Source organism: Danio aesculapii, chromosome 2 (assembly GCF_903798145.1).
Source record: "Danio aesculapii chromosome 2, fDanAes4.1, whole genome shotgun sequence".
Lineage (NCBI taxonomy): Eukaryota > Metazoa > Chordata > Actinopteri > Cypriniformes > Danionidae > Danio > Danio aesculapii.
In genome coordinates this window covers 23541342-23564802 of record NC_079436.1, presented here as the reverse complement: position 1 = coordinate 23564802, position 23461 = coordinate 23541342, and the positions used below count along the sequence as shown (strand labels likewise).

Sequence of the window (23461 nt, the reverse complement as noted above, 5' to 3'; positions counted from 1 at the left end):
CTTTTACTAAATCCATGATAAATAACATCATGTTTGGAATCATGATTGAAAAATCTGGAGCATATCTGGCCCGCTTCATTCACAAAGTCTTTGGACTCAGTCCATTCATGAAACTGTCAAGAGAGAAGGCGGGACCATCTCAAGTTTGGAAAGCTCATTGGATGGTGATACTTCTCCTTTCAGCTATTGGCTCCTTGGAGTATCAGTCAGAGTTCAGAGTGCAAAAGGTCGGCGGCCTTGTAGACCAAAATCGCTATAGTGTTTATGCCTGAAAGACTATTCTGCTGCAGGCGCTCCAACAGCTGGTTTGGCTGATAACAGTGCACCCTTTCATGAATGTTTATCAACGTATGAATATTTTGTGGACTAAAGTTTGTGGATTAGATTGCCTGGTCATTTTGTCTTCGAATTACTTCAGCTGTCAGAATGTTATGAATCTGTTGACATGCGGGAGGCTGAGAGGCGAGTCCTTTGTTGAAATCATTCTATTCACGCTGGTCTCGTCTTTCGAAACCTCTATAAAATGTTTAGTCTTTGTTGGAGTGTAGTTATCTAGCGAGGCTTCCCCTTAAAACATATACGTTACCGAAAGTGGAGTGCTAGGAGATCAGTGAGAGTTTGGCTTCATTGCAGTGGCTTGGATCGCCGGCGTCTTGAGTTTAGTCGGAGTTGTGGCTTGCGTTGTGTTGGGCAGTTGGAGTAGAAGTTGGAAGAGCTGGTGTGCCGTCGTCTTGCGGGAATTCAGGCTCGATTGCTGGCGAGGCAGCGGCTGAAGTTTTGGGGAGAGCGGGGTTCTGGCTAAATTTGTTGTTGTTTGTTTGTTCTTCCATGTCGAAAGGTTAAATGATGCTGAAGCGTAGGTTAAATGCTGGAGCGTTTGTAGCGGGAAGCATTCTTCCAAATGAAGATAGAGCAGTAGGGAGAAAATGATCCATTTTTTGTAAACTAGGATCACTCTGATTGGATTATTACTGTTTACATATGAGCGGCCAGTCGTGGTCAATCATCACGTGCTCTTCTCGAAATTAGTTTATGAAACTTCACAAGTACCAAACTGTGAATTTTGTGTACAGTTACACAAATGTTGGATAAAAATGGCAAATAATTTGTTTTTCTATATCTGTTTAAATTTCATTGAAAATAATTTCAAATGTTAAATTGGTCCAAAAAATCTCAGCCAATATTTATGTGTGATTAAAGGAGATTAATCAGATTAAATAATCAGCACATCACGTAATTTAATTAGATTTTTTAAAAAAATGTTTAAACGATAATTTTTTTTTTTTTATTTAATCGCTTCACAGGCCTAATATGAACACATAAAGAAGTAGGATGATATTCAGTTCTGATGTGACCCAAAGATCCTGCTCACCTTACGCAGAAAGTTTGAAAAACTTTGAGTTAAAGGTTTTCTATGTGCACAGGTACATTTAATAGAAAAAGCTGTCTAGACGGTTCATTTGAGTGAAAAGGATGAGAGAAGGCCACGGCAAAATTTTTCACGGCAGGTTCTTTGCATTAAAGGACTACAATGAGAACATATCATCTCCAACTCAATTCTGAGGCTTTTCTGAAGCAGCTAAATGATATGAGCTCTTTCACATGTTAGCCTTATAGGGATTTCTTTACATGACCTTAAGGATTGCACTGAACACGTATGTTTGCCCAAGTCTGCAGATTCAATTTATGCTCTTGAATGAATGACAAGAAAATCTTTGGCTCTTAAGTAAATAGCTTTCGGAGCCAAATAACCTTTTAGTTTGCATATTTAATTGATAAACTTCAGAATTTCTTGATAAAGACGGGTTTTCAGAAGCCTTGCATATATTGAATTATAGCTCATTTCTAGATTTAAGTTCTATGAATGACGTTTATTCATAAAGTAATTTCAAGAGGATTATGTGCTTATGATTGACCACGGCTGATCGCGCATTAGCTATCATATGGTTTACTAATCAGACGAATCCAAGCGCACATAAATATCCAGATTTTCTTACCTTTGTTCTTCGCCTTGAAGAATCCCTCCATTCACTCTTACTCCACCCCCTCTTTCTTAGACTAATCCAGGACAGGGTGGCATGGTGGCTAGCACTGTTGCCTCACAGCAAGAACATCGCTGGTTTGAGTCCTGATTGGGCCAGTTGGAGTTTGCATGTTCTCCCGATGCTCACATAGGTTTCCTCCGGGTACTCCGGTTCCTCCCTCAGTCCAAAGACATGCACTATAGGTGAATTAAGTAAACCAAATTGGCACAGTATATGAGTGTTTTAGTACTGGGCATTCACCGCATAACCATATGCTGGTATGGTTGGGGGTTCATTTCGTTGTGGCAACCCCTAATAGACCTTTTTTATTCACTCTAGTGATTATGACTGTAACTGAACCTTATAAAAATGTATCTGAATTGAATTGTAAGAATACATATTCCTGTCAGAAGACAAATGTATTGTGTTTGTTTGGTTCTAACATATTTTCTTTACAGACAGTTTCATCATACAATTGGACATCATGTTAACCAATAATATTTGTGGAAAAAAAGATAATAATTTCTAGCACTAATTTATTATATAATTTATATTTATTACATAAAACATAAAAAAATATATAAAGGAAAAAAAAAATTCTTTCGTGGTAAATATTAGTTTTATGCATTCTGTTTGTTAATTTATGTATGTGTTTACGGTACTTTTCAATAATTAATTTCAAATAGTGGCAATTTTCCCTTAAATTGTTTAGATTTAACTATTTTATATTGAAATTGATTTGTCTTCATGTGCAGGAACTTTTAATGTCTGAAACAAATGCACATCCAAAACAATTTCCTGACCTTAATCATGTTGAACCAATTTTCAATAATCAGTAACAATAAAAATATATTGCAGGAGATCCCCCAATTTACAGCAGCCATTTCTCTCACTTATATATAGGAGAGACTAAGAATGCAGAAAGAAAATTAGAGACGTGTATAACACAATTATACAGCTTTAGAAAAAGATCTGTTTCCTAGTTTCATTAGGTATGGGTTTGAGTAAAATTGTAGTACTAGTTTAATTCTATAAAGGTCTGAGAAAATACAGACACACCTATTGATTGAAAATTCTTTGACTAAACAGTACAATAAGACTACAAAATTTAACGTTAATTTATTTAATTACACTAAAAAAGCTTTTATTAATCTTTGGTGATGTTGATTTTTTTTTGGTTATTGTCTGATAATGTGTTATAAAGCAATCGTAATCTTATTACAAGTGATACTCTTTTATTTATTAGTTAAATAATACATTTCAGGTGTAATTTATTTGAGTAATACTAACAGAATAGTTGTAATAAATCTTATTCTCATTGCTGGTTTTAATGCATTAACTAACATTTACTAATGGGACTTCACTGTAAAGTGTTGCCTATTGTACTTTATAATCTCTCTACAGTTTAATTTGTTTGAATCATTTAGTTACTCTGAACATGTATATTCAATAAAGCAATACTAAATTACCCATAAGTCATAAGAGTACTCAAACACATAACTATAAAATGTGAATCCAAAAAAACTGAGAATTGTCAAGTGGTCTCATAGTGTTTTCCATAGCTGAATGTTTTGATGTTCTCATCTGTCCGCAGGCTTTACGTGTGATGGCGAAGATCATGAGGGAATGCTGGTACGCCAATGGAGGCGCTCGTCTCACCGCGCTGAGGGTCAAGAAGTCACTGTCCCAGCTCAGTCAACAAGAGGGCATCAAGATATAAAGGCAAACTAATCATCTTTCCACTGCCTGTCCACTCGCTCCACACATCCAGAGAGCTCAACCATGGAACTTCATCCTCTGAGGAGCTTTACCTCAATCAGGGATTTCGAAGTATCAAATTTATTTGGTGCTCTTCCCTGTTAAGGTTAGGGTTAGGGTAAGTCTATGAAAAAAAACATGCAAACCACCTCAGACAATCTTTACTAGGAGACATTCACCCACCCTTACTTTAAAAGGTGAGTGAATAAAACAACTCAGCCGACAGCCATTCAGTGTCATTCATGTGCTTTGCAAGCTGGACTTGACTTATTTCTGTATATAGCCTGATCTCTATAGGTGTACATAACTTGCTTACGTAAATCTGTTCGCTTGTACAGTCACAGGTAGGCATACACACAGGCATACTGTATGTATATATATATATACTGTATATGTCGTTTGTTTATTTTTAGTCCCAGAAAGTGCCACTGTTCTGAATAACACACATTTGATGAAAGAAGACATTTGTTGAAATCAAGCACTTGTTTTCAAAGGAAATCAGAAAATGATCATGTTCTGCTAACACTACTCTGAAGTCTCATCTCGTTACACAGAAGTAGTTTCGTCAATGCTAAAATGACTCAAAAAAGAAAGTGTCCTCATATTTACTTACACCCAAGTGATTCTAAACTGAATTTCTTTCTTCTGTTGAATGCAAAAATATTCTGAAGAATACTGGAGGGAAAAAAGCATTCATTGACATCCGCTCTAAACCTAGATTCATTGGAAATACATCCCCTGGGCTACGTTTTTGCAAAAATGTACTTCGGCTAATGTTTTGCCTGCAGTTTCTGGGTGAAACGAATGCTATGGGCAGTATGGCGCTGATAACTTTTCTTTTTCACACTACAGAAAATTACAGATACATATATCAAAGAACAAAGGATTGTTTTGTGCAATTTATTGCGTGGAACTGAATAAAAGCTACAAAAGCAACTTAAATCCATCTGTGATTTAATCTAATGCGTTTGATTCACCAGCTTATCTCTGTATAGACGTCTTCTCCAGCGTGGTCAGTTTTTTTGATGTCCAATTTTGAGTCCAGTGAAGGAGAGTTCCAGAAAATGGGTTAAAAAAAAGCAATGTGAAATCCTGATAAAACTACGCTGCAACAATTCGGTTTTCTCTTCATGCTTGCTTTTGAAATTGGAAGGGGATGGGTCAGTCGATCGCAAAGGCATGTGTGCGCAACAAGGCTTCACTTCTCACAGACATTGGACGAGAGGGACGTGTAAATGGCATTTTATAAAAAACTTATCCCAGTATTTGAGATTTGCAAAAATGTACACAGCGCCCTCTTGCGGATTTGTCATTACAAGCTGCAAGGAAATGTCGCCTGAGCAGTGTATTTCATGTTTCACAAGAATGTAGCCCTTGGCAAGTATTTCCAATAAACCTGGGTCATTCATAGAACACTGTAAAAAGTGATTAGTTTACTTGTAAAAAATGTGAGTAAACCTGTTGTTATTAAGTAAATGAACATATAAATCAAATTAGATATAAATTAAGTTAGTCAACTTAATAGTTCCAAATTACATTGGGTTTACTCACTTTTTAACACAAGAAGTGAATCACTTTTTAAAGTTAGTAACAAAAATACAATGAAGTCAAAGGTTGCTGCTTTCCATCATTCTTCAGTTTATCTTCTTTCTTCTTTTATGTTCAACATCAAACTCAAACACATTTGGAAGAAAATGTCAGAATTTTTGGGTGAACTGTTCACTGTTAATGACAGAGAGCAAGTGAGGGCATCATAACCATTCTTTCTGCATATTAGAAACAGCTGGCAGTGCTGCCTGATGGGACCAGTTTAAAAAAAAAAGCCTGGGTCACTCATAAAAGCCACTTGTACAAAGGCCAACTCAGTTACAGCACATCTGTGCTAATCTGTATGTTTTTTTGCAGGAAAGGATGGTGCTGTTTATGATATCTAATAATATTTGTCTGCACTACAGTAATTAACAGTTTCGATTCATGCACATTGAGACTTTAAAGGGATTAGTCACCCCAAAATTAAAATGGTCATCATTTACTCACCCAAACGTTGTTCTAAACCTGTATGTGTTTCTTTTTTCTGATGAACACAATGAAAATTGGAATGAAATTGAATGGTTGATGTTCCCATTGACTTCCATAGTTTAGGGGAAATCTGTTGTAATCAGCGGGGACCAGATGCTGTTTCTTCAAAATATTTTCAACTTGAGGGTGAGTAGATTATGACATTTTTTTTATTTTTATTTTTTTGTGCAAACTATTACTATAAGAAAACATGGACACATGTAGCTCAGAAAAGATATAATTTATGAACTGTCTGTTGTGTTCAGTGTGAATAGTCTGTACATGTTCCTCAAGCTGAGTGATACAGGCTTAATTTTGCTTTATGTGCTGTTTTTATGAAGCTGTATTCATCGAGATTAGTGCAAGACACCATTTTGATTGTTTTCTGTAATGTGACCTTCACACATACATAGTGTGCACATAATAACTATGAGTTGATATTCTGATCATAATTTTCCCAAGCACATTTACCAATTGCAAACCAGATCAATCTTAATAACTACTATTAATTTGGTATTTAATCATGAATTACATCACTATAAGCGGTGTATAATTGTTTTGAGGACTAGAAGTGCTGCCCTATATATATATATAAAGTCTGTTATTAATGGGTTTAGATGACCCAAAAGGATTTTTTATGTGTATATGACTTTCCTCTTCAGTCAAATCCAGTTGATGTTATTTTGAATATTCAATCTGGATTTTTAGGCAATGGTAGCGTTTTTGTTTTGTTTTTTTTTGTTTTTTTTTAATATATCAGCAGTCTAAATAAATTCATCTATAATGAATAGTTCCTAACGTAGCTTTGGGAGGTTTGTAATTCAATTCAATTCACCTTTATTTGTATAGCGCTTTTACAATGTAGATTGTGTCAAAGCAGCTTCACATAAAAGATCATAGTAAATTAGAACAGTGTAGTTCAGTTTTTAGTGTTTAAGTTCAGTTCAGTTTAGCTCAGTTCAGTGTGGTTTAATAGTCACTACTGAGAGTTTAAACACTGAAGAGCAAATCCAACGATGCGCAGCTCTACCAATCCCAAACCATGCAAGCTAGTGGCGACAGCGGCGAGTGGAAAAAAAAACTTCACCAGTTGGCAAAAGTGAAGAAAAAAAACCTTGAGAGAAACCAGACTCAGTTGGGAACAACCATTTCAATTTCTCCGCTGGCCAGACGTCTTTGTGCAGACTCGTCTGTCCCTGGAGCGTCACAGGAATCAGTCTCATGTTCTCCACTCCTCCATAACCACCACAGCAGCTGCTCAGGATACAGCCTGGTCCAGGATATGGAAACCTTGTGATCATCTCTTCGCTGGTCTTGGATCGAATCAGTGACTCTGCATAGTCTGAGTACCTCGGATGAGTATCCCCAGGTGGAAATGGAGAATAAAGACAATAATTAGCGTAGCTGCTGTTCATAGTGTATATAAACAAGATGCAGAAACCTGTGTGGAGCACATTTATGTATAATATAGCTAAGTGATGCACTGAGTGTATGCTTTACTAAACAGATAGGTCTTTAATCTAGTTTTGAATTGGGAGAGTGTGTCTGAGCCTCTGACGTTATCAGGAAGGCTATTCCAGAGTTTAGGAGCTATAAATGAGAAGGCTCGACCTCCTTTACTCGACTTTGCTATTCTAGGTACTACCAGAAGCCCTGAGCTTTGAGATCTTAAAGAGCGAGTTGGATTGTAGCGAGACAGAAGGTTGGTTAGATAAACAGGAGCTAGATTATTTAGAGCTTTGTAGGTAAGAAGCAATATTTTAAATTCAATACGAAACTTAACAGGCAGCCAGTGTAAGGCTGATAGAATTTGAGTTATATGATTATATTTTCTAGACCTGGTAAGAACTCTGGCAGCTGCATTTTGTACTAGCTGAAGTTTATTAATAGAGGATGCTGTAAGAGCAATGTCCATTTTTAAAACTTCATAAACCGTTTTGTGTCTCCTCACTGTGTTTCTGTGTTTTTTACAACTGCAGTCAAGACTCAACATCATTTTAAATTAGGGATGAATGCACTTTATTGGACTAGTTTTGGTCTTCTGATATAAAAAGGCCACTGCCATTATAGAGTTGGAAAAGCCAAAAATAATTTAAAATTACTCACTTTGGAATTGACTGAAAGAAGAAAGTTTTATACGCCTAAGATGCCTTGAGGATGAGAAAATCTTATCATAACTTTCAATTTTGGGTGAACTAACTCTTAAACAAGTATCCTTTCAGAGGTAGAGATGATGTCAACGAAAAGTAAAAAAATCATTAAATGCCCACAAGAAAGATGCAGTACTTCAGAAACTGTTACTATTTTATTGAGACCTGCAGTTTATGTAGAATCTCAAGAAACAAAGCTGTTGAATCTCAAAGCATGACCTTTGCGTAATGAGTGATAAGTACCTTTAAAAAATCATTTAAAAAAGAGCTTTTAATGTTTTAGGGTTTGGACATGAAGTGGCTAGCATCTATAGTAGGAAATATACTAAAACAAGCTACGGAAATCAATGGCTGCTTTTTGTTAACATTCTTCAATACATACTTTGTGTTCAATAGAAGAATCAAACTCAAGCAGATTTGTGTCAAATGGAGGGTGAGTACATGTTAACAGAATTGTAATTTTGGGCAAATTTAATGTAGCTGTAAAAAAAGGAAAAAAAAATGCTAAATTACACACATCTCAGTATGGTTTTTTTTTTCGCTTCCAGTCCTCATTAAAAAATGATCATCTCTTAAAAAATGAGTGAATTAGTGCATTTTGCAAAATTAATAGAAGCTAATGAGTGATGTGCTTAAAAAAAAAAAGATCAGAATAAGGACTTGCACAAGAATTATGCAAACATTGTAGTTATTGAACCGCAGTGTATCTCGTGGATGTATCGTGTCGCTCAGTCTGTATTTGGTCAAGCTAAGCAATAAGTGCTCCTTTATTGATTACTGATTATTTTATTATTGAGGCAAAAAGAGCACTGAGAGTAAAATGAATGTTTTATGTCTCTCATCAAACTCTCATCTTCAAACATTTCTTTCCTTTATTCTTTCTTTATTTTAGAAAGTCTATAGACACTTTAGAGAAATGTGTCTTTATTCTGACTACCGTATATAAAGCAGGAAGGATCTTTAGGAGTTCTTTTATCTTTAACAGTCCAGACAGATGGAAATCTTAACACTATTTGAGGATGAGGACATGAAAATAGGATAGTTCACCTGAAAGTGAACATTTTCATCAGTTGCTCGTACTCATGTCATTCCATAGACTTTTGCTCATCTTCAAAATGCAATTGCAGACTTTTTTAATGAAACTTCTTTTGTTTTGTGTCTGTCATTTTAAAGAATTAGTTCATCCATAAATGACAATTCTGTAATTAATTACTCACCCTCATGTCGTTCCAATCCCCTGAATCCACCTTTGTTCATCTTTAAGTTCTTAAGTTCTTTTAAATGAAGTCTGAGAGCTCTCTCATCCTTTATAGACCACAACGGGCCCGACCCAAAAAGTTACCAAAAGCTTTGTCAATTATATTCCATGTGGCTTTAATGGTTCAACTGTAATCACATGAATGTCTAAGAAAATGAGCGCTTTATTGCCCGTAGTAATCGTTCACCCTGATATGATCCAGTAAACAGGAAAACAAAGTCATTTTTACAGTTTTTGGTTGCTTTACTGGATTTTGACTGTCTTCGGGGGATGAGGGAGCTCTCAGATTTCATCTAAAATATCTTAACCTGTGTTCCGAATAGTCTCTAGGGATTGGAATGACAGGAAGGTGAGTAATTCAATTTATAGGTCGAACTAACCCTTTAGCAGTGTTTCTCAACCATGTTTAGGAATAGGGTCACTGTCACATTACAGTAGCACCACACCGTCCTGCAACCCTGCTGGCACGAACTCAATAGTCAATCAATCAATGCACAAAACATCAGGAAATTATGTGGGAAGCAGGCCTGGAGAATTGCGCTGTGATATGCAATCTAACTGTGTTCTCCAGTGCATACAGTGCCTCACTTTTTTAAGGAAATCACAAACTCTTGGCAGTTCCAACCTTGCACATACTGAAGGGATCTGTATATTAACCGATAGTTGAAGGTCATACCTCTTGTTCATTCCAAGGTTTTGAACAAACGTCATATGAATCATTCCAGAAGCCTTTTTATATTCAGTGCCTACAATTTTGTCGGTGGAAAAAATGTAAGTTATTTCAGGGTTTTTTTCAGTCACGTTGAAGCAGACATTTACACTACAGTGCAACACCCAAACGTCAAAGCATAATACCTCTTTGGACCAATCATTTACCTCTGTGTACATAACAGTTTGTTTATTTGATTTGTACAAAGTGAAAGCGGTGTGTATTGTTTGTTTGTTTTGTCAGTGATAGTATTGTATTGCTCTCCATATACTTTGAAATGCTTGGTAGTTGCGTGAAAGCCTTGTTTTATTTTACTCAATGTCATGTTGTCATACAGAGTAGAGTTTTCTTAGGTCAGACTGAGAGGAATTAGTGTCACTGTGAGATGAAGTATTGAGAATATGAATGCTTAAGGAGGTCTACTAAATGTAGCTTTGTTTTTGTCTGTATGTTGTAAATTTGAAATCCATGTTAATAAAGAAAAAAAAGTTCTTTACCTTGGAGAATCGGCCATTTTTATAGTGAACTTTGTGGTTCTTATAGTCCACTGTGATTTAGTGTATGGAATACTCATGTCAGGCAGACATGAATTATTTGATGACATTTTAACCCTTGTGTCATGTTCACATCCCACCCCTTACTTTAGTGTTCCCAGTCAAAATTGACCGGTCTGTTAACTGCTCTTAAATAAGCACACAAAAAAAATACAAATTTCACCACCAAAATTTTATTTAACATTCTTTAGCTGTGAACAATGTCACAAAGTAGTGTTTAACATCAATTTATAGAATTACATATAAATAACTGCAGTGAAAATACAAATAGGCACTGAAAATGTATTACAAAATGAACAACAGATGACAGAAATCAAATACTTTCTTCGTTACTAGTATACATCTGACTAAAATAACTATCACAGGGTTTGACCAAAGAAATTGACATTTTAATACCATCTGAATGATTCATCAACCAGCATAGCACAAACAAAAATGGTATACTTTCCTGAGTATCGAGTGCTCGAATTTTCATTCAGTCTTTCTCATAGTGACTGAAGGTATAGGATGGTGAGCATGGACACAGAACTACCACTCATTATACTTTGGTCATTTTTGAGCAAGATGATAACTGTCTATTCCAATAAAATGATTGATGCTGAGATAAGCTAAAAGTTCTCCTGCTAGACCCTGAACGAAGACTGGCAGAAAGAAAGAAAGAAAGAGAAGAAAGAAGAGAAAGAAAGAGAAGAAAGAAGAAAGAAAGAAAGAAAGAAAGAAAGAAAGAAAGAAAGAAAGAAAGAAAGAAAGAAGAAAGAAAAAAGAAAGAAGAAAGAAAGAAAGAAAGAAAGATGGGTTCACATAACAGACACCTGTCTGTATTATAAAATATGATATATTGTTTTATCAGGAAGTTGATAATTGCTATCTGATGGCAATTCATAGCTTATTGAATTAATGGCTAATCTGTATGAATTTGTATCTCATTCGTACAATTTAGTACAATTTGCTTATCCCCAATGTCGGTTGGCTTTAGAGGTGGGGTTGGGTGCCACGCCTCCTTTTAAAAATCATACATCAGTACGAATGAACAGTTTTTTTGTCTGATGAATGAATATAGTCTGCATACCATTCATTCGTTAACGCTAGACACTGTGCATGTCATAGATCAATTTTAACAAATAAAAATACTTACAGGTTGTGCCTCACAATCCACAGCTTTGTCTATTATGGTTGGACCTGCTTCTCTTTGAGGAGTTTTTAGTCGAATCCAGCACTGAACTGAGAGAGATTCTGGAAGTTCTCCTTTGTCAAATATTTGCTATATATTTTTTTATAATTTTCTTGGACATAATTAAAATTAATTGTAAAGCACTTTTGTCTTTGTGTTGTGTCCTTTGGAAGCCCAATACAGAAACAGAACACGATCTGTGGAAATAGCAGCATTTGGATGGCATTTTAGCTTTCTCTGCTATAACATTACAGCGCCTCTGGCCCGCTGTGCAGGGTGTGTGCGCGTGGTCAATGCATGTAAAATGAAACCCTTGTGATCTCACTAGCCCGGATGTATTTTTTTTTTTTTTGTAGTCCCCAAACTTCATCCGCTGTAGGCTTTACTAAGCTAACTCTGTTAAAGCCAAGGTCTCCCTTTGCATTGAACTTTGAGTGTCTTACATTAAGAGATGTTGTTTATGTTCACACAGCTACATTACCCATCAACTAAAGTTTAAAATATGATATCGTAGTGGACCACCATTTATGTTCTTATTCTTAAAAAAAAAAAAAAAAAAAAGATTTTTGCTGCTTGTTCAAACTACTTGCGTAAAATGAGCTGAAACAATATAATTCTTGATATTTTTGTGACAACTTAATTGTTTTATGTTCGATCCACATAAGCTAACTTGATTTGTGTTTGGAAACATGAATGAGTTGTGAGGAACCCAGCATTTTTTTACAGTGTAAAAAAGACTTTAAAAACGTATTTTTATATATTATAAAGAATAAGAAAATGTGCAAATATTCTTCATAGATTATGCCTTTACTTAATATTGTAATGATTTATGCCATCAAAGAAAAACAATCAAAAGTTAAAGTTTATTGTCATGAAATATAAGAAACATAAGACATTAGCATGGCTCTTTTTTTATAATCTTGTTTGAATTAAACTCTAAAGTTGTGCTAGCTTGGTAACAATTCAATTCAATCAATTCAATTCACCTTTATTTGTTATAGCGCTTATACAATGTAGATTGTGTCAAAGCAGCTTCACATAAAGGTCACAGTAAATAGGAACAGTGTAGTTCAGTTTGTAGTGTTTAAGTTCAGTTCAGTTTAGCGCAGTTCAGTGTGGTTTAATAATCACTACTGAGAGTCCAAATACTGAAGAGCAAATCCAACGATGCGCAGCTCTACAGATCCCGAAACATGCAAGCCAGTGGCGACAGCGGAGAGAGAAAAAAACTTCCTAAATGGGCGAAAGTGAAGAAAAAAAACCTTGAGAGAAACCAGGCTCAGTTGGGCACGACCATTTTAATTTCTCCGCTGGCCAAACGTCTTGTGCAGAGCGTAGTCTCAGTGGTGGAGGCTGGAAAGCTGGCCTCATCGAAGACTCGTCTGTCTCTGGAGCGTCACAGGAATCAGTCTCATGTTCTCCACTCCTCCATGACCATCACAGTAGCTGCTCGGATTCGGCCAGGTCCAGGATATAAAAACCTTGGGATCATCTCGTCGTTGGTCTTGGATCGAATCAGTGGCTCTGCATAAGTCTGAGGGCCTCGGGAAGAGTATCCCCAGGTGGAAATGGAGACAATTTAGAACACAATTGAATGTACAGCGAGTTAACAAACAATGAAAAAAAAATTTCAGCTAATGTCAGAAAGATAATAATACTGTTAATAAATGTTTTATTCATTGTTTATTTGGGTAAATACATTAACTTATAGAACTTATTCAATTCAATTCACCTGTATTTGTATAGCGCTTTTACAATGTAGATTGTGTCAAAGAAGCTTCACATTAAAGATTACAGTAAATTAAAACAGTATCAGTCCAGTTTAAGTTCAGAGTTTTTCAGTTTAGCTCAGTTCAGTGTGGTTTAATATTCACTGCTGAGAGTCCAAACAGTGACGAACAAATCCATCTATGCGCAGCTCTATGACAGCGGGAGGAAAAAACTTCACCAATTGGCCAAGTGAAGAATTTAAAAACCTCAAGGCTCAGTTAGGCATAACCATTTCTTCTCTGGCCAAAAGTCTTGTGCAGAGCTGCAGTCTAGGCGCTGGAGGCTGGAACTTATATGAAGTGCCATAGATCTATTACTCTGAATGATGATGTTCATGACGATCATCTCGCTCATTTTGAAATATAATTTTTTTTACATTATATTAAAAAAGTATACTAATAATAAAAGAAAGAATACGTAGTAATACTTCACCAATGAAACAGAAAAGTCCTTAAGGAAGAAACCCCAGTATTATGACACTTAGTTTCCACACTTAATGAGAAAAGTCTGTCTTCAAATGAATTATGCATAAGATTTTTGGTGGAAATAATTTGCACCTTCTGTCATCCCTTATCTGGATGCAACAAAATATTTTGCCTCACTGCGAAGGTCAGAATGTTAAAGAGATTCAGTTCAGTTTGACACTCCAAATAACAACGTTAAGAGGTTTACATCTAAATGTTGCTTCAATATCTCCTGCATTTAACAAGTATGATGCAGTACTGTAATCCTCAGTAAGTCAATATGCCAGTCTCTGTTTCACAGTTGAGGAATGATGAAGTTCATTGGGTGTCTACCGTTGAGACATATTGTATGTGTTATATTCTCGATTGGGATTGCTCTAATTCTATTACAATCACATATCTTTTGGCACAATAACAGATATTGATAATTGCCTTGTCCTATTTTCATTAGGTAGGCCAGGTCAGGGGACATTTCCAATCGACAATGCAGAAATAAGCACTTTTTATCCATTACATAAAGATCGATTGTTAACACAAACAAACAAACAAACTACACTCAATGTTTGCTGTTTATTCAAACTACTTATTTAAAATGAGCTGAAACAACACGATTCTTGTTCAATCCACTTAAATTTGTAAAAACGAGTAAGTAACTAGTGCTTAAGTGCTTCATGTTGTCCCAACACAAATCGGTTGTGTGGAACCCAGCATTTTATACAGTGTATAAAAGACAAACTGGTCAAAATTCATCACGATCAGAAAGCCTGGACAATATATACTGAAATTCTGTATGGAAAATGCTCTCTAATCTCTTTACAGGTTTCCATGGAACTCATCAGGCATTAAAGGAGAATTAAAGTAATGTTAAACCGAGGTCCTGACTCTCTGTGGTCATTACAAATCCCAGGATGTCCTTCAAAAAAGAGTAGGAGTTTAACCCTGGCAAACTGGCCAATTTGCCCACTGACCTCTTTCCATCATGGCCTCCTAACCATTCTCATATCATAATTGGCTTTATCACTCTGTCTCCTCTCCACCAATCAGCTGGTGTGTGGTGTGCGGTCTGGTGTCTCCTCTCCACCAATCAGCTGGTGTGTGGTGTGCGGTCTGGCGCAATATGCTGCCGTCACATCACCCAGGTGGATGTTGCACACTGGTGGTGGATGAGGAGATTCTCCACAAAAAAATGTGTAAAAGAGTGAGTGTCCAGAAAGCACTATATAAATGTAAGGAATTATTATAAGAATTATTATTAAAGACACACAGAATTTTCCTTTTGGGTGAACCCTTTAATACTAAGTATGGTTTGATTTGGCACATTTGGAATGTTGTGCCAATTTTACTAACCCTGTAAGACCTGACATATCAAAAAATAGTCAGAAAATTCTAATTTTCCGGAACTGAGACGTTTATTAAACCATCTAGCAAAATCAAAAATCAAAAATTCATGATATTTATTTTGTATCACTTTTGAAACAGCAGGCGTTTGTGCAACTTTTTGCTCAAAACAATGATCATTTTAATTACAAAAAAATAATTTTGTCCTTAACATTTTGACAAAAGAGAACATTCAGGAAGTTTATCTCTTTTTTGTTACATTAGCATTTTATTGTTTTATTATTCACTTTGTGGTAGGCGTACTAGTAGTTTCAGTTCATGTTCAGGCAAAGATGCCACTTTACATTTACACACCACACAGAAGTGATGGTGCAGTGTTTTTATCTCTGTCAGCTTTCTCCATGTTGGAAAAATAATCAGGGTCATGCCTTCTAACATTAAAAGGCACACCACAACTTGACCTTTTATGGGGTGCATGTTCATGTACATGCCTAGGACTTTCTCAATCTCTTTGGCATCTGTGTTTATAGATTTGCCATCTTTAAATATACTGTACGGGTTTGTTTGTTTTCAGTGTCCTGTACCATTTCATCAGTGGCAATATATTTCAGTAGTGTACATATGCAGAGTCCAGAGTCCATAATAATAGATGGCAATTAAAGTGCCATAGAGCAGTTAGGGGAAGATGATGAGGAGGGCCATCAGTCCTTAGGCTCTGCATGATGATGATGGTCATTCAGACAGCTGTGATGAGGAAGATTATCATGTTGAGTCCAGACAAGAAGATGAGGTCCCAACAGTATAAACACAGAACACAGTCAGAAAGCAGTCGGTGTAAGTCCTCAGCAGATGCAATGAACAAATGTACCATGATATTGTATTTTTTTTATCTGTATTCTTTCCTTTTTGCATTACCAGTTGCTGACTGCTTTCTGACTGTGTTCTGTGTTTGTGTAGTTGGGACCTTTACTTCTGTGCTTGTCAAGAATACACTTTCTTCTTGATAACCTTCCTCATCACAGCTGTCTGAATGACCATCATCATGCATGGCCCAATGAGTCCCTCCCTCCTCCCCTAACTTCTCTCTTCTTGTCACTTTCAATACCATAGACTATTGTGCTGATGACATTTTCAGGGCACCTTAATTGTTCTATCATCTTCCTCTATTCCTTGGACATCTAAAAATACACATGACTTAATCAATATAGTTTATCGATTATGACTTACTGTAAAAATACGCATAATTTATTTTAAAATGGTATTTCAGTCACTAATTATAATAATTTAATCATCCAAAAACTGTGTGTTTGCATTGTAGTAGGCATGATATAGATTACATTACACAAATGTGACATGATTGTTCGGAAATAAAGCGCCTTTTATACCTGTTGTATTAAATTTGATACATGATTTTCAACAATTTATTTGCAACAAAATAAATTAATTATGAAGTAATTATGCTTTGTTTCGATCAAGAAAACTTTTGTTTAATAAAATTTGTAACAATATAAATTTTACTCTTACTATAACAACTTGAAATTAGCAAATAGTTTTTGGCCAAAAAGCATCCGAGTAATTAAATGAGAGCAGCCATTTTGAAAAAGTAAAAAAAGCCCTTCCAATGCTTGCAGTGTCTTGAAAATCCACAAGGGTGGAGAATACAAGCATCACATCATATTCAACAGGTTTTTAAACAAAGTATTGAACAAACAAAGGGTTGATTATTATATAGGTCTTAGAAATTGTTTATCAAATATGATCGTGCGGCTTTTATATTCTGGTCAACTTTACAATTAGGTTTCCTTAATGTATTTGCTAACCTGAATTACTGTAGAAGAACAATTATTGTGCAGCATTATTCATCTTTGTTTGGATTAATCACCAAAGTTGTGCTAGCTGGAACATTAGTTATTGTACCGCGATAAATAAACAAACTGTGAAAGACTATTTTCAACTAATGTTAACAAAGATTAATAAATACTTTAATAAATGTTTGATTGTTGTTTATTTGAGTAAATAAACATTAATGTTAAAATCGGTTACTAATTGTTTTATGTTTAATCCACTTTAAGTTTGTAAAAAACTAACAAGTTAACTTAATTGCTTCATGTTGTCCTAACACAATTGATTGTGTGGAACCCAGCATTTTTTACAGTGTATAAAGAAAAAACGGGCATTCACGGTCAAAAAGCCTGAAGGATATATTTTGAATACTGTATGGAAAATGCTCTCTAATCTCTTTACAGGTTTCCTTGGAGCTCATCGGGCATTAAAGGGAATTAAAGACATACAGAATTTTCCAATTTGTTGTGTGAACCCTTTAATGCCAAAGTATGGTTGGATTTGGCACATTTGGAATGATAAGACCAATTTTAAGCAGCACAAACTGTTTGCAACTAAGTTTAGTTGAATTTTTCGTACAAATTTATACAATCTCATTCATAGATTTTTGCAACGAGCATTTATGGTTAAAGTGGTCTCATACATTACTTTTTGTTATCATTCATTCATTCATTCATTCATTTTCTTTTTCGGCTTAGTCCCTTTATTAATCCGGGTCACCACAAGCGGAATTAACCGCCAACTTTATCCAGCACATGTTTTACGCAGCAGATGCCCTTCCAGCCGCAACCCATCTCTGGGAAACATCCATACACACTCATTCTCTACGGACAATTTAGCGTACCCAATTCACCTATACCACATTTCTTTGCACTGTGGGGGAAACTGGAGCACCCGGAGAAACATGCAAACTCCACACAGAAACACCAACCGACCCAGCCGAGGCTTGAACAGCCCAACCTTCTTGCTGTGAGACGACAGCACTACCTACTGCGCCACTGCGTCGCCTGCACTTTTTGTTATTATTATAATAATTTAATTCACATTTAATTGGCATCTTGTGAAATAGTTGTTTCCTGTGTTAAGCATATTTTGCTGTTTGTTCAAACTACTTATTTAAAAAGAGCTGAAACAACACAATTCTTGAGATTTTTTAGGGACAAATTGTTTTATGTTCAATCTACTTAAATTTGTATAAAAAAATATAAAATAAGTCCTAATAGGTTAACTTATTTCCTTCATGTTGTCCCAACACAAATCAATGCATTTTTTTACAGTGTACCATGATTTCATAAATTCATGTTGACGATACTAAAAGGTAACCGCTGAAAAAAATACATTTTTAAATACCGATAAAGGCAAAAGATACTTTAAATGCACTGTAAGCCCGGACAGGTTGATTGAACCTAAAAAATTATGGAAAACTCGTTGCCCTAAAAAAGCTAATTTCATCTTGTTGAATAAACAACACTTTTTTTAGTTTATTGTACTCATGATTTCAAATGCATTTAATTAAATATTAGTGACTGAAATAAAGGGTTTTTAGTACAACACTATTGACATCTTAGGTACAATAAACCTAAAAGGTGTGTTTGTTTCAACAAAACAAATAGCTTTTTTAGGGCAACGAGTTTCCATAAATTTTTTAGGTTCAATCAACCTGTATAGGCTTAATACATAAAATCTTGACCTGAATGTTGTGACAGAAATAATTAAAAATTTTGCTATTCACTATAAATGATTAATGAAAATACACCTACATTACAAACAAGGACAAAGAATAAAAATTTACTTTACACTTTATTTAAAATCACGCATATCAACAGAAACAAGTAACAAAAGAAAAGGCCTGTACAACAATTAGTCAATATTATTGTTATAAATTGTATTAAAACAATTGCTTAAAATCTTTTAAACAATTTTTACAAAACACATACAATCATAAACAACCACAGTATGTTATTAAATTGTAACATTATGGAATATTAACACTTGCCAAACACTAAGGCATAGTTTAAAAAAATTTTGATCTCACAATTAGGACAGAAAGCCTGAAGGCATATGCCTTTTCTGTACCTTTTTACATGGCAAGTTGATTTTAACAGCCAGAATCTTACCCTTCAGTGTCTTCTTACCCAAACTTGTTGAATGAAAAGAAGGGTATTGTCCATGCACTTTGGGTAGCCTAGGTGTAGTTCATAGGTAATCCAAAAAGTTACATGGCCTGGGGTATATTGTCCATTTCAACATTCCCCTCCTAGATGATTCCCACTGAGGATGGGTGGAGGCGGAAGGACAGGGGTTGCAGAGCCACATCTTCATTTTCTCGGTTAAGGAATCCAGTGGGCACATGTTGGCATGAGTCTCCATAATCTGAAGCTTACAACAATAAATAGATAACATAAATAAATCTTAGAGGTGTACATTTGATTTTAATATATATTATTTGTATTGAATGTTTTAGTTCTATGCAAACATAATTTGTTAATTGTATACCCAAATAAATCCAGTATTCAATAATATATAAAATATGAAAATACTACAAAAAACTAAATACATTTTTTTGTATACAAGTCATTGCATACGGCATGAAAAGATTTGATATAATTAAATTACTAAAGATTTTATGTTATTCTACTTTTCATTTTAGAGTTTCAAAGGTGTTGATCATTATTCTATTATAATGAACTACAATAAGACATTGTTTGGGTGATTTATTTATTGTTATTGCTAACATAAATGCACATTAAGAAACATGATACAAAAAACGTATTAACATACAAAAACATTTATTAATGATACTTACATGCTTTGAAGAACTCAGTTGGGTCATCACCAAGAAGTACTGGAAGCACTCAATGGCAACACAGTGACCTTCTTTGACCTGAAGATCTGATCAGCTGTGGACAGTGATGATCAAGAGACCCATAGAATTCTTGCTTAAGATTCTTCCTAACTATCTGGTTGAATTCTTGATACACCTGTAGTAGTAAAAACACAAAAAAATTATTAACATCAGAGAAATGTCAAAATTGAACAACTGTCAAATTAACATGTTATCATGTTTATCAATGCTGTACTCATTTCATTACAAGTACATTCCTGATATATGCATGGAAATGGCTGGTTCTTGCATAGCTCCCATGTTTAATTCTCTAATGTTTTAATAATAACCCTCTTTTGTCACAAGCAAATGTGCAATACTTACATTTTCATCTAATCCTGGTTGGCCTTGCTTTGATCTTTCTGGAATCTGCAGTTACAAAAATATACATTAGATTACTAGCTGACAAAACACATTTACATATTTTGATCTGTTTACTCCAAATTTCTCCCAAACAGATACTGTTAACCAAAAGAATTAGAGTGCAACAGCTATTTATTTATGTAGCTTTTCATTCTAATAACCTGAAAATGCACTTGCTAAGATCATGTTGATGAGCACGAGGTTACATATCTTTAAAAATGCTGACTAACATGGATTCGTATTTTACATGTGAAGAAAGAGGCAAATCTCAATGTATTCTAGTCTGTTTAATGCTTCACTTACAAAGAAACATTAAAAAAGCTCAGGTTAATGTTATGCTAAACATCTCTGACGATACATAACCACCACTGAAAAAATAATCAATTTACACAACAGATAACGCGGATGACTCATCGAATACAATATCAATATTAAACATGTGACGACCTCATAAAGCATGTTTTCACGTACAGTAACTGTAACGTTAAGTTATAATGCGGAGGCCGCGATCGGTTAAACGTAGCATAAATGAACACGCTAACACAGGCAAAACTACATTCACTTTTTTACAAATTATATGTTCGATGTCACGATCGCATTACGCACGTCTTTGCACTTTGCATGTCTTAGAGCTGTATAAATGTGGTAATGGCGGTTGCGATTGACCGGAACAATAACATGATCCTAACGTTAGACACAGCTTAATCTTAATGTAGCTTTCTTGTTAACTGTTACATACTTGTTTATTAAAGAAAACATGTATGGGCTGTTTGAGACAAAAATATGAAATCGTACTCACAGTGATCAGCAGCCATTCGAAAATGCGCGCTCAGCTGTATCCACCAGTGACGTCAGTCCAAAGACAAAGAGCCAATCACATTTTCCCTTGCAATCATACTTTGACAACAGACTAGAATAAGCTTTGTTAAGTACATTCAATTTAAACATTCCAGTAGAATAAAAAATATCATGCAAATCGTACAACAAACTAAACAAATTGAGTAATTGAGCAAAAAAATTGGTATTTATGTTTATTGAATCTAGGTTTTGAATTAATACAACTTTAGGGATAACAGTGTGCTAAAAAACTCTATTAATACTTCACTAAATTGCTGAGCACTTAATTGCGTCTACATTATCAGCTCCACACACTGAAGTCACCGCTGTTGTCACTCTGTGTTGAGCATCTCTTTTGCTGTTCAGGTTTTGCAGGCATCTCAAGGGGTCGAGGTGCATTGGAAGTCAACCAACTCAATTATTTTTTTTGAAACACTTCAGAATCTGCCGCTTCTTGTACCTAGAAACAACACAGCAATCATGGCTGAGGAAACTGGAGGAGCAGAACGAATGCCTCTCATAGAGGAACACACTGAAAAACTGATTCTAGAAGAAATTGGTCAGAAATATGCATTGCACACCTGTAAACTTCTTACTTGAAGAGGTGTTCAAAAGACTCTTCAAAAGGTCACAAAGCCTTTTAATTATCATGACCCATTTCTGATTCATGAATATAGTAAATTTTATGCAGGTGTCAAAAATACTAGACACCCTGTGTAAGAGTGACTGGAGTAAGTCTGGGGGGAGCCTGAGAGGTGGAGAACTGCTATAAAGCATTTCTAAATCAGAATCTTGTTAATGGGCTTTTTGTGTCATCTAAAAATGGGGAAGGGGGGTGCAGAGGGAGAATAAGGCTCGGCGGAGCGACTCTGCTGTTGCAGAGGTGCAGTGGCAGTCAGCATTGGAGCGTTATGAGTGCTAAATATTGTCAGTAGTGATATGTAGAGATGAAGTAAAAGAGGGGCTCAGCTAGAGCACCACTGCAGTGGTGCTAGGTATGAATGTAACTTGGCGGGGCGTCTCTGCTGTTGCAGAGGTGCCGTGGTAGTCAGTATTGGATAGTTATGCATGTTCCCGTAAGAATGTAAAACCCTGTCGTTAGTGATATGTAGAGGTGAGAGTGAATAAGGGGTCGGCTAGAGCGTCGCTGCAGTTGCGCTATGGGGGAGTGTAGCTCAGATGAGCGTCTCTGCTGCTGCAGAGGTGCAGTAGGTCACTATGGAGGGAATGTGTGCTCCCGCAGAAGCATATACTGCTGTATTTAAGGAGGGGAGTGTGACGATAGTGGTATTGGAAGTGAAAGTGTATATGAGCTTGTTTAGAGCGTTGCTGCTACAGCAATTGAAACTTGGGCGACCCCTAAATGGGTCAGAGCTGTGGTGAACAAGAGTGAATGGAAGTATAGGATAGTTGGAGTTTGGAGGGAAAAATTAAAGGAAGAAAAGAGGAGAAGAGGCCTAGAAATGCATGTGGGTGGAGGTCGGCTGGAAAGGATCCGCTGCGCTTCCCTGATGTGGTATTGCTCTCTTGAGGAATAAGAAGCTAATAGCTAATATGGAGGATTATATTTTTTATTTATTTATTTTTTTATTTTTTATTAAATCTAAATATATCAACTGCCAACATCAAACTTGAAAAACGATGTTACCACTTAGTAGGAACTGTGTGAATGTAATGTTTATCATGGGCTTTTACTAAATCCATGATAAATAACATCATGTTTGGAATCATGATTGAAAAATCTGGAGCATATCTGGCCCGCTTCATTCACAAAGTCTTTGCACTCAGTCCATTCATGAAACTGTCAAGAGAGAAGGCGGGACCATCTCAAGTTTGGAAAGCTCATTGGATGGTGATACTTCTCCTTTCAGCTATTGGCTCCTTGGAGTATCAGTCAGAGTTCAGAGTGCAAAAGGTCGGCGGCCTTGTAGACCAAAATCGCTATAGTGTTTATGCCTGAAAGACTATTCTGCTGCAGGCGCTCCAGCAGCTGGTTTGGCTGATAACAGTGCACCCTTTCATGAATGTTTATCAACGTATGAATATTTTGTGGACTAAAGTTTGTGGATTAGATTGCCTGGTCATTTTGTCTTCGAATTACTTCAGCTGTCAGAATGTTATGAATCTGTTGACATGCGGGAGGCTGAGAGGCGAGTCCTTTGTTGAAATCATTCTATTCACGCTGGTCTCGTCTTTCGAAACCTCTATAAAATGTTTAGTCTTTGTTGGAGTGTAGTTATCTAGCGAGGCTTCCCCTTAAAACATATACGTTACCGAAAGT

At 35.8% G+C, this 23461-nt stretch overlaps 1 protein-coding gene across 1 annotated transcript in view; it reads left to right on the top strand.

Moving 5' to 3' along the window:
- tgfbr1a (transforming growth factor, beta receptor 1 a) overlaps positions 1-3939 on the top strand; it is a 73093-nt gene extending 69154 nt beyond the window's left edge. Inside the window, exon 9 of the mRNA XM_056475399.1 lies at positions 3619-3939. Within this exon, the coding sequence (XP_056331374.1) occupies positions 3619-3744 (126 nt within the window). The 3' untranslated portion in view covers positions 3745-3939. The remainder of the gene's footprint in view (positions 1-3618) is intronic.
- The last annotated feature ends 19522 nt before the right edge of the window (positions 3940-23461 follow it).